General features: G+C 40.4%; 1 protein-coding gene across 1 annotated transcript in view; it reads left to right on the top strand.

The window, feature by feature from the left end:
• Positions 1 to 10,920, top strand: part of reps1.L (RALBP1 associated Eps domain containing 1 L homeolog) — a 187,967-nt gene extending 177,047 nt beyond the window's left edge. The window contains exons 16-18 of the mRNA XM_018263236.2: positions 8,778 to 8,926; positions 9,146 to 9,251; positions 10,590 to 10,920. Of these exons, the coding sequence (XP_018118725.1) occupies positions 8,778 to 8,926; positions 9,146 to 9,251; positions 10,590 to 10,658 (324 nt within the window). The 3' untranslated portion in view covers positions 10,659 to 10,920. The remainder of the gene's footprint in view (positions 1 to 8,777; positions 8,927 to 9,145; positions 9,252 to 10,589) is intronic.
• Positions 10,921 to 14,381: the final 3,461 nt, after the last annotated feature.

Raw genomic sequence — 14,381 nt, 5'->3', positions numbered from 1 at the left:
GGTTTTACACATGAGCTGTTTTACTCAGTATCTTTTAATAGAGACCTACATTGTTTGGGGGGTATAGTTTTCCTTTAATGGAGAATTCTATCTTAAGTTAGTATTAGCCTGTATTTCTTGTAACAGAAGAATCTCCTTAGCTGGCAAACTGGATGCCCCCCTCAGTACTCCCCCATGCCCCTTACTAATCCCACTGCTCAGTCTACCTCACTTCTACATAAATTCTTCTGCATTTGTAATTTTGACCAAAGTTTATAACTTTGCATTTATTAAAGGACAAGAAAAGTGTAAGACTAAATTTAGGCCCATGGAAAGGTATACCTTTATCCTCTTTTGCAGTGCTCCTAATTTGCATACCATTCCAGCCATTTAGCAGTATCAAATAGACATTTCACAAAAAACACAGACTAAAGGGAAAAAAAATCCCATCATGCAGCTTTCTGTATCCAAGACTAAGACCAGGACAATGTGCAGTAGGTAGGATTAATAATAGGCGCATGTGCAAAAGATAAATTTGTGAGCACACTCTGCATATTACGGGCAGGATCGATCGGTCAGATATTTTTGTGCATGCGCATTACTTCAGCAGAGGCCATTATAATGACGTATGTGAATGAAAGATGGCACTCGCAACAGAGCACTAAGAGTGAAAACTGCACACAGGAACAGCAAAATATATAATCTGTATTCTTAAAAGAACTACTACTTTAGCAAGGGGTGATTCATTAAATACTAGCTTATAGAACTCAAGGGTTTCCGTGTCCTTTAACATTAAACTTTATCTGTAAAGAGGCAACATTCTGCATGGAACCTCTAGTTTTGCACAATTCATTTGCAAAAATAGAGACAAAACTTAAAATGTCCAGGTCATTAATAAACAAGTTTCTGGTGCTCACCTTGCTTCACGGCAGAAACACCCTTGTTGCAGATGAACCAAAAGTACAGCCCAATTCATTTCATCCAGGGTTTTGACAAACTGGCAATCCGGGCGGCTAATCAGCAGATGAGATTATAATATTCAGAGGCGGTTTTTTACAGTGAGAGCTGTGGAATCAGTGATACTCGCTTGTACATTAGATAGCTTTAAGAAGAGTTTGGATGGCTTCTTCTCAAATGAGGGAAATACAGGGTTATGAAAGATAGCTGTAACGACCTTACCTGGTGGTCTAGCGGGAGGGAGTCTGCAGGGACGCCTGCATCCCCCTCGGCGGGGACGCCCACCACGTTGCTCCTCTGGGCCGCAAATGGGGAATAGTTAGGGCGCGCGTGTTTTGACTACTCTTTTGCCTAAACGCCTTGTACTACGATCTTCTGTCCAAAAGACTTTGCTTTACTGTCGTGCCCCTCTGCCTATCCAGAACCCTCATCTTGCACCTCTCGTTTAAGTCCAGGTAGCATCCAAGTAAGCCGAGGGCTCCTCCCGAGGCCCAAAGGCGGTCACACTACTGGTGAAGCACGAGCCGAGACCAGGGTGCCTGGTGTTTGTTCTGGTGTTGGGTGCCGACCGTGACATTATCACGGGCCAAAGATGGACGAAGAAGGTCGAGCTGCCGCTGCTCCTTCCACCACTGAAGAGCTACTTACCACACTGTTACAGCGCCTGGAAGAACATGAGCAGAGGCAAGATTACCTGATGCAAGGTTTCCACAATTTGACCCTTCGACTGGATGCTTCTGTTCAGTCTCCAGCTCCAGTAGTCACCCCTCCTGTGGCCACTCCTTGGGTTCTCCTGCTCTGTTGGGTAATGTATCCAAAACCCATGAACCCAAAATTGTGTTTCCTGATAAATTCAATGGGGACAGGTCAAAATTTTTCGTGTTCCAAGAGGCATGTAAATTATACCTCAGCTTTTTCCCCCATTCATTCACTACTGGCGAGGAAAAAGTGAGGTTCGTAATAACCCTATTACAGGGTGATCCCCAAGTTTGGGCTCTCAGATTGCCCCTCTCAGATCCTGCTCGTTTTTCCCTTGATTCATTTTTTAAAACCATGGCTGTACTTTATGATGACCCGGATCGTGCATCTTCTGCCGACTCCGCGATTCGTAAATTGCGCCAGGGGAAACGGGATGCGGAGGTGTATTGCACCGAGTTCCGCCGGTGGGCAGTGGAGACTGGGTGGAACGACATGGCGCTTCGTAGCCAGTTCCGTATTGGGCTGTCTGATTCTGTCAAATATAGCTTGGTAAATTACCCTTTATCCTCCAACCTGGATGATCTCATGTCACTTGCCATCCAGGTAGATAGGAGGCAGAGGGAAAGAAGGGGTGAAAGGGGTTCTCCTATGCATTCTGGGTTTACCAATGTTAAGTATACATTTTCTAATATGGTGTCCAATGTTAAGTCCCCTAACCCTTCCATGGTTCAACCTCAGGAGGAACCTATGCAATTGGGCATATCCCATCTAACCCCTGAGGAAAAAGCCCGCAGCCGTTCCCTTGGTCTTTGCATTTACTGTGGGGAAAAGGGTCATTTCCTGAATTTATGTCCTAAGAGGCCGGGAAACTTCCAAGCCTAAATGGAGAAGGGGAGCTCCATGTGGGTGCAGAAGTTTCCTCTCCCCAGTCTACCTCTAGGAATTTGATACCTGTTAAACTCACCTGGCCTACGGGTTCTGTCAGGGTGTCCGCTTTTGTGGATTCAGGGGCGGAGGGAAATGTTCTGGATGCCACCTTTGCGGCAAGATTTGGTATTCCCTTAATCCCCCTAATTCCTCCTATGAGGATTTTGGCAGTTGATAAAAAACCTTTAGGGTCAGGCCTGGTAACTAAAAAGTCTGTGTCTCTTTCCATGTGCTCTGATAATCATCACAGTGAGAGGTTAGCCCTTTTTATCATTGAGGGTGCGTCTTCCCCTCTTATTTTGGGGTTACCTTGGCTCCAGACCCATAATCCTCACATTGACTGGGTATCGGGGAAGATTCTGCAATGGGGTCTTAAGTGTGGTGGTTCATGTATTCCTCAGGTGGTGGCAACCACTTCTTTAGAAGGTTTACCTGCAGCATATGCTGAATATGCTGACGTGTTTTCTAAGAAAGCTGCAGAAACCCTACCTCCACACAGGCAGAATGATTGCTCTATAGATCTAATTCCTGGGTCTATTCCCCCTCGGGTAGAACATACCCTCTTTCCTTGCCGGAGGCCCAGGCAATGAAAGAATATATTAAGGACAACCTTGAAAGAGGGTTCATTAGGCCTTCTAGTTCCCCTGCGGGGCGGGTTTTTTCTTTGTTGGGAAGAAGGATGGTGGTCTACGCCCCTGTATAGATTATAGGGGTCTCAATAAGATCAACATAAAAAAACGCTATCCCCCTCCCATTAATTTCTGAATTGTTTGACCAGGTTAAAGGTGCCAAGATCTATTCTAAGATAGATCTTAGGGGCGCCTATAATCTCATACGTATTAGGGAGGAGGATGAGTGGAAAACTGCATTTAACACCAGGGACGGCCACTACGAATATCTTGTAATGCCCTTTGGTCTCTGTAACGCACCCGCCGTGTTCCAAGAATTTGTCAACGACATCTTTCGGGACCTGCTGGGGATATTCGTAGTGGTCTATCTTGACGATATCTTGATTTTCTCCTCTAATTTGGGTGAACATAGAAATCATGTTCATCAAGTCTTGTGCAGACTCAGGGAGAATAATCTTTATGCAAAACTGGAGAAATGTATCTTTGAGGTTACTTCCGTTCAGTTTCTAGGGTTTAATATTTCCAGCAAGGGTCTTGAAATGGATCCAGGCAAAGTGAGAGCTGTACTGGATTGGACCCAACCCCAATCATTACGTTTACCCAAAGGTTCCTGGGGTTTGCAAATTACTATCGTCAGTTTATTAAAAATTTTTCCTTAATTGTGGCTCCCATTACTGATTTGACTAAGAAGGGTGCTGACCCCAGCATCTGGCCTCCTGAAGCGGTACAAGCTTTTGACTTCCTCAAGAAGGAATTCAGTTCTGCCCCCATTCCTCGACACCCCTACACTGCGCTTCCTTTTATAGTAGAGGTAGATGCTTCTGAAGTTGGGGGAGGGGCAGTCCTTTCTCAAAGGCATCCAACAACCAACAAGGTGCATCCCTGCGCATTCTTCTCTAAAAAATTTTCTCCTGCTGAGATCAACTATGATATTGGGAATAGAGAATTGTTGGCTGTTAAATGGGCCTTTGAGGAATGGCGGCATCTGCTGGAGGGAGCAAAACACATGATCACGGTTTATACTGATCATAAGAATCTTCTGTACATTGAGTCGGCCAAGCGACTAAATCCTAGGCAGGCTAGATGGGCACTGTTTTTCACCAGGTTCAATTTTTCTTTAACGTTTAGGCCTGGTTCCAAGAATACCAAAGCGGATGCACTCTCTAGAAGTTTCGAGTCCGATCCCTCTGAGTCTAGCGAGTGCATCCAGGGAGGTAATTGTAGCAGCACTTGAATCTGACCTTTCCTCTTTATTGTCCCCTGTACAATCATCTGCTCCGGTGGATACTCCATCTGGGAAGTTGTTCGTTCCACAGGAGTTAAGGGAACAAGTGTTAAAGGAGGTTCACGATTCTAAGATGGCTGGGCATCCTGGCATTTCTAAGACAGTGTCTCTGTTATCCCGTTATGTCTGGTGGTCCTCCTTCAAACAGGATGCAAAGGCCTTTGTTAACTCCTGTCCGATCTTCCAACGGTCAAAATCATCTCATAACTCTTCCCAGGGTCTATTAATGCCTTTACCAATTCCTGAGAAACCTTGGTCCCATTTTTCAATGGACTTCATTGTAGATTTGCCCCCTTCCCAAGGGAAGACTGTGATTTGGGTGGTGGTGGATAGGTTCAGTAAGATGGGCCATTTTATTCCCCTTCCACACCTCCCTTCTGCTAAAACCTTGGCTGATCTATTCATTACTCACATTTTTAAGTTACATGGTTTTCCTGAGAATATTGTTTCTGACAGGAGGGTTCAGTTTGTCTCGAAGTTTTGGCGTGCTTTCTGTTCTTTAGTAGGGATTGAGTTATCCTTTTCCACTGCATATCACCCCCAAACGAATGGTCAAACCGAAAGGGTAAACCAGTCCCTTGAACAATATCTTAGATGCTATGTGTCGGATAATCAGTCTACATGGTCCGAACTGTTACCCTGGGCAGAATTTGCATACAATAATGCTACCCATTCCTCCTCAGGGGAGTCTCCTTTTTTTGTTGTTTATGGTTTGCACCCCAAAGCGTTTTCTTTTTATGACTCTAATTCCCCTGTACTCTCTGCCAATTCTTCTGTCCTGAAATTTTCCGAAATTTGGTCTCAAGTTCATAATTCGTTGTCCACAGCTTCCCTAGCTCAGAAGAGAGCTGCTGACAAATCCCGTAGGGAAGCACCCCAGTACAAGGTGGGAGATTTAGTATGGTTGTCGACTAAGAATATCAAGTTGAAGGTTCCCTCTCCTAAACTGGGTCCGAGGTTCATTGGTCCATACCCCATCATTGCAGTAATTAATCCATCTTCTGTCCGTCTTCAGTTACCTCCTAATTTCAAAATTTCTAATTCCTTCAATGTCTCTCTGTTGAAGCCTGCCAATGATTCTCGTCTTCTGTCTGTTCCTCCCCCAGTGTTGGTTGAAGGTCAGCCTGAGTATGAGATCCAAGAGTTCCTCGACTCCCGCCTCGTGAGGTGTAAGTTACAATATCTTACCAGGTGGAAGGGCTTCGGTCCTGAGGAGAACTCTTGGGTCTCAGTAGAGGACATCAAGGCTGACCGCCTCAAGAAGCAATACCATGCTAAATTTCCCGGTAAGCCTGGGGGTCCAGTGGCCCCCTCTAGAGAGGGGGGTAATGTAACGACCTTACCTGGTGGTCTAGCGGGAGGGGGTCTGCAGGGACGCCTGCAGCCCCCTCGGCGGGGACGCCCGCCACGTTGCTTCTCTGGGCCGCAAATGGGGAATAGTTAGGGCGCGCGCGGCGCGTATCTTCCTGATTTATGTGCGCATGCGCGCTGGCGTGTGACGTCAGCGCGCAGTGGCGCGAAATTTTAAAGTATTAAAGGCACAGTTTGGATTTTTCACATTGCCCGTGATAGGATTTTGTTCCTGGTGCTTCTGAGCCTTGTGCTATATTCTGAACCTGTTTGATTCCTGTTTTTGACCCCTGCCTGGCTATTTGACTATTCTGACTTCTGGATTCTGACCCTTGCCTGATTATCGACTACCTCCTCTGATTAACCCTCTGATTGACTTCCTGGTTTGACCCTTGCCTGCCTGATAACGTTTATTCTCTGCCTGCCTCGACCCGGCCTGTTTTGACTACTCTTTTGCCTAAACGCCTTGTACTACGATCTTCTGTCCAAAAGACTTTGCTTTACTGTCGTGCCCCTCTGCCTATCCAGAACCCTCATCTTGCACCTCTCGTTTAAGTCCAGGTAGCATCCAAGTAAGCCGAGGGCTCCTCCCGAGGCCCAAAGGCGGTCACACTACTGGTGAAGCACGAACCGAGACCAGGGTGCCTTGTGTTTGTTCTGGTGTTGGGTGCCAACCGTGACAATAGCTCATAGTACAAGTTGATCCAGGGACTGGTCCCTGCTTATCGCTGTACAAGCATGTTTTTGTCTTACCAACCTCAACACCAAACAATAAAGGTTTTTCTTTTCAATGTCTTTCTTTGCTTACATTGGGAATATATTGACATATATATTTATTAATCAGCATTTTGAAGACCTTCCATTTTCCGTCTGTGTTTAACTCTGTGAAAAGCCTTTTCCAGTTAATATACTGCAGAAGCCCTTATACTGCTAAAGTTTGCACATCTAAAATCTTAGTTACTTAGAGATTGACTTTCAATGAGAGCAATCTCAAAAGTTATGATCACTACCACACAAATGCTAGAGATGGTTTTATCATTAATTACCAGATCCAAAAGAGCATCTTAGGTTCCTGAACTACCTGAAATAAAAAGTTAATGTTTAGTATATTTACATATCTGCTAGCACTTGGCTAGCCAATTATTCTGGTCAATATCTAGATGATTGATGACACTCATAATAACAACCTGGCTGTTAAAATATGGTGGTCATTATACCAAGTTTAAAAAGTAATAAATGTACAGTTATTGCTATTTCTCCCACACCAAAAGATGGTATGAGGTCAGCTCTGGAGTTTTTTTTAGCATCTTTGAATAGAGCAATAAAAAAGGGGTTGTCTTTACTAGCAGAAAAAATGCCATTATTGCCCACTGCCACCCCATGTGTTTAGTAACATGTATAAATGGCATCTGTCACTGCTCACATTTGAATTTTCCAACCAAAATCTGCCTGTGTGCAACACACACTCAGAGTAGCATCAGGCTGCAATGGCATGTTTTCATCTGTCAAAAGTAACTATGCATAATGCCTCTCAAAACTTTGAATTTTAAAGTATGGGAAATGCACTTCCTATGACAGATTATAGCAGTAATAGGCAGCCTTTCCTCAGAATGCCAAAATAAGATTTCCTGAGCAGACTCTGTTTCACCACTTGCATGCGCCAGTATGTATGTTACCCATACTTTGTGACAGACATTTTCAGGCAGTTTGACCTCCACTCTTCTCTGCAGGAGCACATGGTCATTCAAAATGCCCTGTGTGCCATAGTGGGAAACAATCGCTGGTATACAATTAGTGTATATTTATTCTTAGATGCAGTAAATAGGGGTTACCTCAAATGTATTTTATCTGCAGTCTGGGATGTATGGGTTTATTGAGTATACATGTTTCTGATAATTGCCAAGCTGCTTAATTCTTTTGATGATCACTTAAATAGGTAGAAATGTTTATTTTATAAGTACTGATAGTATAAAGATGATGAATGTGCAGTGTACACAATATGCCAGGGGTGTCCAGATATTTGTAATGCTGTCATCAGGGTCTGTAGATAGGAAAGATGTAAATGGGAGCACCTACCATCAAAAGGAGAAGCACAGGGTGGTGTGCAGTCAAGCAATTTAACATGTAAAGATAGAGTAGAATAGAGAAAAAGAATGACCCATAACAACTGCACCTTCCCACCTGGGTTATCACTCATCTCTGTAATGAATTAAGACTTTTATTAAAAATGAGGTATGTACAAAGAGATTAAATTAAAAACACATGTAGGGAGTAGCATTAAAGGAACAAGTTAGTAGGGACTGCTAAATAACAACTCCTAGGTCCGCTGTTATAGATGTCAGGGTTTAGTCTGACCGACCATTGTGTAAACTGATATACTGTTTCAGCAATAACAGGCAGTGCTGTTAAGAAATTTTTTTTGATCTACCCGCTTAGGTTAGACATACCTTTGCCTCCCAACACCAGCATTATACCCTCCCAACCAATATTTTTTCCATTTCAGCTCCACTCAGTTCCACTGTTATAGACTTCCTAACAGCACTGCCTGTTACCGCTGAAATAGTATAGCGCTTTACACCAAGGTCGGTCAAACTCAACCCTGACATCCATAACAGGGGACCTGGAGGTATCGGGCCCCACAAGGCCCTAATTCATATACAGTTCCAATAAATATTTATCAAACAAGTCAAGCTCTAAACATTTTGGGGTTCTGAAAAATAATTTGCTGTGGGACCCAGTAATGTCTAGTTACACCACTGTAGATCACAATCTACATTTTAGGTCACCAGTGCCATAAGCTAAATATCATACATTTACTGTAAATAAAACATAAACCCTGCTAATAAAACTGGCTTTACTTTAACAATGATCTATTTTTTAACCAAATAATTAGTGAATAAATTTTAGTTTACATAATTAAAATCTTCTTCTTTCTCTAAATATCTCTTTAGAGCAAAATTGGCACACCTCTTGCTCCACCCCCCAAGCCTGTAAGAAGACGACTGAAGTCTGAAGATGAACTTAGACCTGAAGCAGAAGAACATGATCAGAAATCAAGCACTGCATGTACTACTATTACCCCTCAGCCTTCTATTCCTCGGTAATACTGTTTATCTACAAAATATCTACAAAATAATTAATTTGCATGCTTGTTTTCTTCTGATGAGCATTTTTGCAATACTGAAGTTTATTCTACTGCTATAGCAGAACTGGAAACCTGCAGCCTTTCAGTTGTTGTTGTACTACAACTCCCAGTATCCCAGTTTGATTAAAGTAAAGTTTATGTAATACAAAGTATTTTTAATGTTTCATTTTTCAGTTCTGCTGGAAAAGATAAGAAAGCAATTCAGGCTTCAATTAGACGCAATAAAGAGACAAACACAGTTCTTGCCAGGCTGAACAGTGAGCTGCAGCAACAGTTAAAGGTAACTGTCCTTTCAGTGTTAGATTTTGCACAGTTTTACTTCACTAATTCAGGTCATTAATATTTTAAAGGAGAAGGAAAGATATAATCATTGGGGGTGCCAGGTTGTTAGCAAAAAGCCACCTTTTTGTTTTACTATGCATGCACAACCCATCCAGGGCCATACAGGGATCCACAAAGAGGAGGTTGACACTTCACGGTATTTATACTATTCCTTCTCATTTAATATCACAATCTTCAACTCCAAAATAGCTATAATTGTGTAATAATCAGTTTCTTAGCATTTTAACTTGGTTACTTGTTATTTTTCAAGTATGGTAATAAATGTCACTTACTTATCATATCATATTTTATAAATATATTTTATAAATAGCTGATAAAGTTTCCTCTCTAAGGCAATGGTGCCTAGAATGTGAAAGTTGGAGTTTAATTGTAGAAAATACTGATTTGCTGGTTTAGATGCTCCTGAAAGTTGAGCCTGAGAGTCAATTTGGATAACATTAGTGGTGAACACATAATTTGTTTTCTTCTTTTTGCCATAATTTGCTGTACATTTGTGACAAAGGCTAAATGACTTATTGCTTTCATCTATTTGTAAATTTATGAGCTAAGAGATGTTATGACCAAAATACATTTAAATGCATTTAGACCAAAAATGTCTGAAAGGGGTGGGTCACCTTTAAGTTAAGTTTTAGTATCTTCTCAGTGGGACTTGGATTTTTACTATTGCGTGCTTCTCAAATATCTTGTGCCAGGGAGCTGTTATCTGGTTACCTTTCCATTGTTCTATTGTTAGGCTGCTAGGGGGAAAGGGAGGCTGACTTAGGTTTATCAGAGCACCAGTCACATGACTGAGGGCACATGGGAAACTGACGACATGTCTAGCCCCATGTCAGATTTTAAAATTAAATATTAAAAAATCTGTTTTGAAAAACAGCTTTCAGTGCAGAATTCTGCTGGAGGATCACTATTAACTAACGTGTTTTGAAAAATACATGTTTTCCCATGAGAGTATCCCCTTGAAAACAACTGCACTAAATTAAGTCATGGGTTGTGCTATTGTTTCACAATATAATGGGGGCAGGAAGCAGGCATACTGCATCATTCTTAAACTTCAATAAGCATAATTACTGCATCATTCTTAAACTACATGATTGAGATAAGGTTTATGAAGTTGTAACTGAAATACAACCCTTGCCCTTTTGTCTGATTCTTTATTAACACTACAACCCCAAATTCAGATTTAAGGGATGTAAACTCATGCTCAAAATTGACATTGGATTTTTACAGGAGAGGATATGTTTATTTTTTAACTGTTTTGCAATATATACTTTTTTAGGATGTTCTTGAAGAGAGAATTTCCTTAGAAGTTCAACTGGAACAACTACGACCCTTTTCTCACCTTTAAACCAACTGCCTCTAACTGCAAATGCTGACCTACCCTAAAGATAACCCACAAGATCAATGCTAATAATCCATTTAGCATTAATATGAGATGCATCCTTTGTTTAGTACTGGTGTGCTGACCTATCTATATTTCTCCTGGATTTCTGTGAATATTTTTTTCTGAAACAGACCTGCTAATTTCTAAAAAGTATGCCCTTTCAGACTTATAAATACAGAGTTTTTTTTAAAATCTGCAACTGGACAATAAAAATTACTAAATGAAATGTTTTCTTTGTGGACGTACTAACTTGCAATGCATTTTTTGTCAAGGTAAAGAGTATCTGGAAGATTCCTGCTATAGCTAGATTTGTCAAGGTAAGGAGTAGCTGGAAGATTCCAACTGTAGCTAGGTTTCTCCTTATGGGGGTAATTTAAATTACTCTTACAATCAAAGTTTGTTGACTATCTTTATTCAGTCCTTTATATAGGGGTACTGTAATTACAAGAAACTGTTTTGATGCAGTGTAGATACTGTATTTATAAATTGACTGTCCAACAGTCTCTAAATGGCAGCAACGATTATTTAGTGATTTGAAATAAACAAGTCACTTCCGTAACAAGACTCCAGTTACTTTGTTAACCCTTTCACTGCCAGTCGATTTGACCATTTGTTACTTTTATTACCGTTTTTGAACATTTTGCGCTCTTTCACTTTAGGGTCCTTTCCTGGAGGGGGGGGTCTTTTAGTTTACACCGGATAATGATATATAATTTTTTTCAGGACAAGTCTTTAAAATATGCTAGAATTTTGGTGTAATTTCACTTCTGTAACACGTTATGTCTAAAACATGAAAAAAAACATGTTTCCCATAATATAAATACAATTTATTTAAAGAACAAAAACATAGGTTTTGAAAGTTCCATGTCTCCCGAACGCCCCAATACCAAATATATCATTTTATGGAGATTTCTAACTTGTATAGGTCGCAACTCCAAGCAGTACTTTACCAAATTTCCAGAGCACCACTCCACAAAACTGCATACGTCTGATTCCAAGGCTAAACATTCCACTAACAGTAGGTCTACCCTAACCAAACTACCAAGTAACAATTCTTTCCTAAAGTTGTGATTTTTTTTTTTTATAAATAATGTGACATCTTAGAAAAATTACCACAAAGCTTCAAGTCTATAATTAAATAGATATGCACGGTTACTCACTTCAAGCATTTATTAGTGAACAAACACCACAGCAATAAATTACATAATAGTGAAAAATAAACTCATATCATACCACGTGTCAGTGTCTTCCCCCTGTCTGCATACCTCATGTTAGCAACTCCCTCCTGACGCGTTTGGCACCATTGAGTGCTTTATCAGAGGTGTGGCTATTACAAGTCAAATCCCTTATATACGTGCACAATTATTATATACAGATTCCAAGGTCAGTGATTCAGCATATTATATTATATCCATTCTACAGGGCCACACTCTATACCTAGATTTTTGCTGTCTGACACCTGGATAGATTAATGAGACCTGAATAGATTAATAACCTCTCATTTTTCTCTTATTTGCCTATAACCCTTTTTGCAGTTCTTTTATAATTTTTTATCTATTTGTTTTCATTTGTATTTATATTTTTATCTCTTATCTTAACCACTTATAACATACCCAATACGGGGAGCTATATTTATAAAGTGCAAGGGATATTTTCAAGGAATCCAGACCCATATTACCTTATAATAAACTTATTGATACATAATAACAGTTGCACTACTTTAAAACACCCTATACAAATACCTATGTACTTTAATGGATGTAATATTATGCAACACATCTTATCAAAATCACTATACTCTTATATTTATAAACATGCAATATGATAACTTAAAATCCAGTATTCACATGCTTATTAATTACAAAGGTTAATTCATCAAAGTGCAATAGTGCAGCTAAAATTAATCAAAGTTAATTAATCAAAGTGCAAAAGTACAACTAAAATACCAAATTTATCTTGAAAACAAATCGGACCTCCAAATTTAAAAACATTTAATTCCATAGTGATGTAAGTAATGGTTGTAATTCAAAATGACTATGCATTCCTTCTGGTATTATTGTTCCCAATCTAAAAATGCAATTTGACTCTAATCTTAATGGTATCCTGTCATCGGAAAACATGTTTTTTTCAAAACGCATCAGTCAATAGTGCTACTCCAGCAGAATTCTGCACTGAAATCCATTTCTCAAAAGAGCAAACATATTTTTTTATATTCAATTTTGAAATCTGACATGGGGCTAGACATTTTGTAAATTTCCCAGCTGCCCCTGGTCATGTGACTTGTGCCTGCACTTTAGGAGAGAAATGCTTTCTGGCAGGCTGCTGTTTTTCCTTCTCAATGTAACTGAATGTGTCTCAGTGAGACATGGGTTTTTACTATTGAGTGTTGTTCTTAGATCTACCAGTCAGCCAGGGGCGATCCTAGCCCCTCCGCCGCCTGAGTCAGCAGCACTGCTGCCCCCCCCTCCCCCAGAAATTCGCTCTTAAAGTACCAGGAGCAGTATTTTTGCTGCCCCTGGTACCTAGTGGGGCTCTGCCGCCTGAGGCGACAGCCTCAACTCGCCTCATTGGCGAAGCACCCCTGCAGGCAGCTGTTATCTTGTGTTAGGGTATTTTATTTAAAATATTCATGATACAATAAACATAAACAAAAATTCAAACAAAGGTACAAAAAGAATACATTTAAATCAATTACATGATTAATCAAAATAGAAATAAAGACAGAGTAATTTATAAATTTTCCCACATTTTCTTTTGAGCTTCTGAGATTTCAGATTCTCTAGTTTTTATGAAAGCAATATCTCTGCAAATTGCTTCTGTAACTGTTTTCACTGATACTTGTATCTGCCCAATAGTCAGCCTGCATCTCATTTGCCACAAATGATAACACATTACTGCAATAATAATATATAAAGTGGCTTTATTTCTTTTTCCAATTCTCTGTTTTTTTACTATTCCATAAGACAATTCTGAGAAATCTAGATTTTTTACTAGATTCAGTTTTAGATGCTTTGCAACACTTTCCCTTAAAGAATAAGAGACTGGACAATCTACTAAGAAATGTTGCTGAGTTTCTTCTACTTCACACCCCAAGGACATTCTCTGTCTGTAACATTAAGATGTTTCATGTTTCCTCTTACAAACATCTTGCCTTGTAGGGAAAGCCACGATGTGTCCCAAGACTTTTTTGGCATTCTTCTATCTATCAGATACTTTATACTTTCCTCTAACATTTCCTTAGGACAATCTCTGGTGTTAATTTCAGCGGCAAAGTGAAGGTCTATTGTTTTCCAATACAAAGATTTCCTATGTAAGGATCTTAAATCTTCTGAACAAATATACCATTTTTTTAAGATTTTTACTGAGTCCTAATCCATTCTACGAATTCTTCCGGAATGCCATATCTAAGCAAAACAGCCCATAGGTACTTATGGTTAACTTTATCAAAGGCTTTTGCTTGGTCCAAAGATAGAAAGTATTTACCCCACTGCTTAACTTTACATCTCTCCAGTGCTTCACTTATTGATAAAACAGCTCCAAAGATATTTCGTCCTTCTACTGAGCAGAACTGAGAGTCAGAAAGAAGAGACCCAGCCACCTTACCCAACCTCTGTGTAAGGATCCTTGCCAGAATCTTTCTATCACAATTGAGAAGGGCAATCGGCCTCCAATTCTCAATGTGCCTCG

This window comes from Xenopus laevis, chromosome 5L (assembly GCF_017654675.1).
Source record: "Xenopus laevis strain J_2021 chromosome 5L, Xenopus_laevis_v10.1, whole genome shotgun sequence".
Taxonomy (NCBI): domain Eukaryota; kingdom Metazoa; phylum Chordata; class Amphibia; order Anura; family Pipidae; genus Xenopus; species Xenopus laevis.
This window is presented reverse-complemented; position numbering and strand designations above follow the sequence as displayed.